A 668-nucleotide genomic window follows, 5' to 3' on the forward strand; every position below is an offset into this window, starting at 1 on the left:
TGGTGCTGGGGATCGAACCGCGGTCCCTGTGCTTTGCCAAGCTTGTTTCAAGTAGGTGCTTTAGACCACTGAGCCATCTCTCCAGCCCCAAAACAAAGTTCTAATCCAGGAATTTTTATCATTGTTGCTTGGTGCTTTATAAACATGCATATAAAAAAAAACCATGCATATATGCTTGTTGAAGGAATTAGCAAAGAAAGTAACAACAGCCTAGCTTCCTCTAAAGTACAATATAAGAAGAGAAGTATTAGGGCCAGCCAGATAGCTGAGCAGATTAAAGCGCCTGTTTAGGCAGATACAGGGGCTGAGGGTTCAATCCCTGGCCTGTTGTGCTGGCTCCGCCCCTGGGGTGCAATGAGATGGTGATTGAGATGGGGTGTGGTGGTGCATCCCAGTGTTTTGGAGGCTGAAAAACTGGAAGGATCACTTACGAGTCCAATCTGTGTAGTGAGAGACCCTGTAGACTCTGTACTAAATGCATTAAAAAAAAAAATCACTTATTCGCAGAAAAAATGTTGGGCTAAACTGACTTCAGAGAACTTGTAGATGTCCTGCTAATGGTTGCTTGTCTTAGGCATTTGATGAAGCCATCGCTGAATTGGATACACTGAATGAAGAGTCTTACAAAGACAGCACACTGATCATGCAGTTACTTAGGGACAATCTCA

At 43.7% G+C, this 668-nt stretch overlaps 1 protein-coding gene across 1 annotated transcript in view; it reads left to right on the forward strand.

The window, feature by feature from the left end:
- The window catches only part of Ywhab (tyrosine 3-monooxygenase/tryptophan 5-monooxygenase activation protein beta), a gene marked incomplete at its 3' end in the record, with an annotated part of 22,947 nt that extends 22,280 nt beyond the window's left edge, over positions 1-667 (forward strand). The window contains exon 5 of the mRNA XM_023714966.1: positions 575-667. Within this exon, the coding sequence (XP_023570734.1) occupies positions 575-667 (93 nt within the window). The remainder of the gene's footprint in view (positions 1-574) is intronic.
- Between the last annotated feature and the right edge of the window lies 1 nt (position 668).

The sequence above is a fragment of the Octodon degus genome, unplaced genomic scaffold (genome assembly GCF_000260255.1).
Source record: "Octodon degus isolate 3935 unplaced genomic scaffold, OctDeg1.0 scaffold00037, whole genome shotgun sequence".
In the NCBI taxonomy this organism is placed as follows: Eukaryota; Metazoa; Chordata; class Mammalia; order Rodentia; family Octodontidae; genus Octodon; species Octodon degus.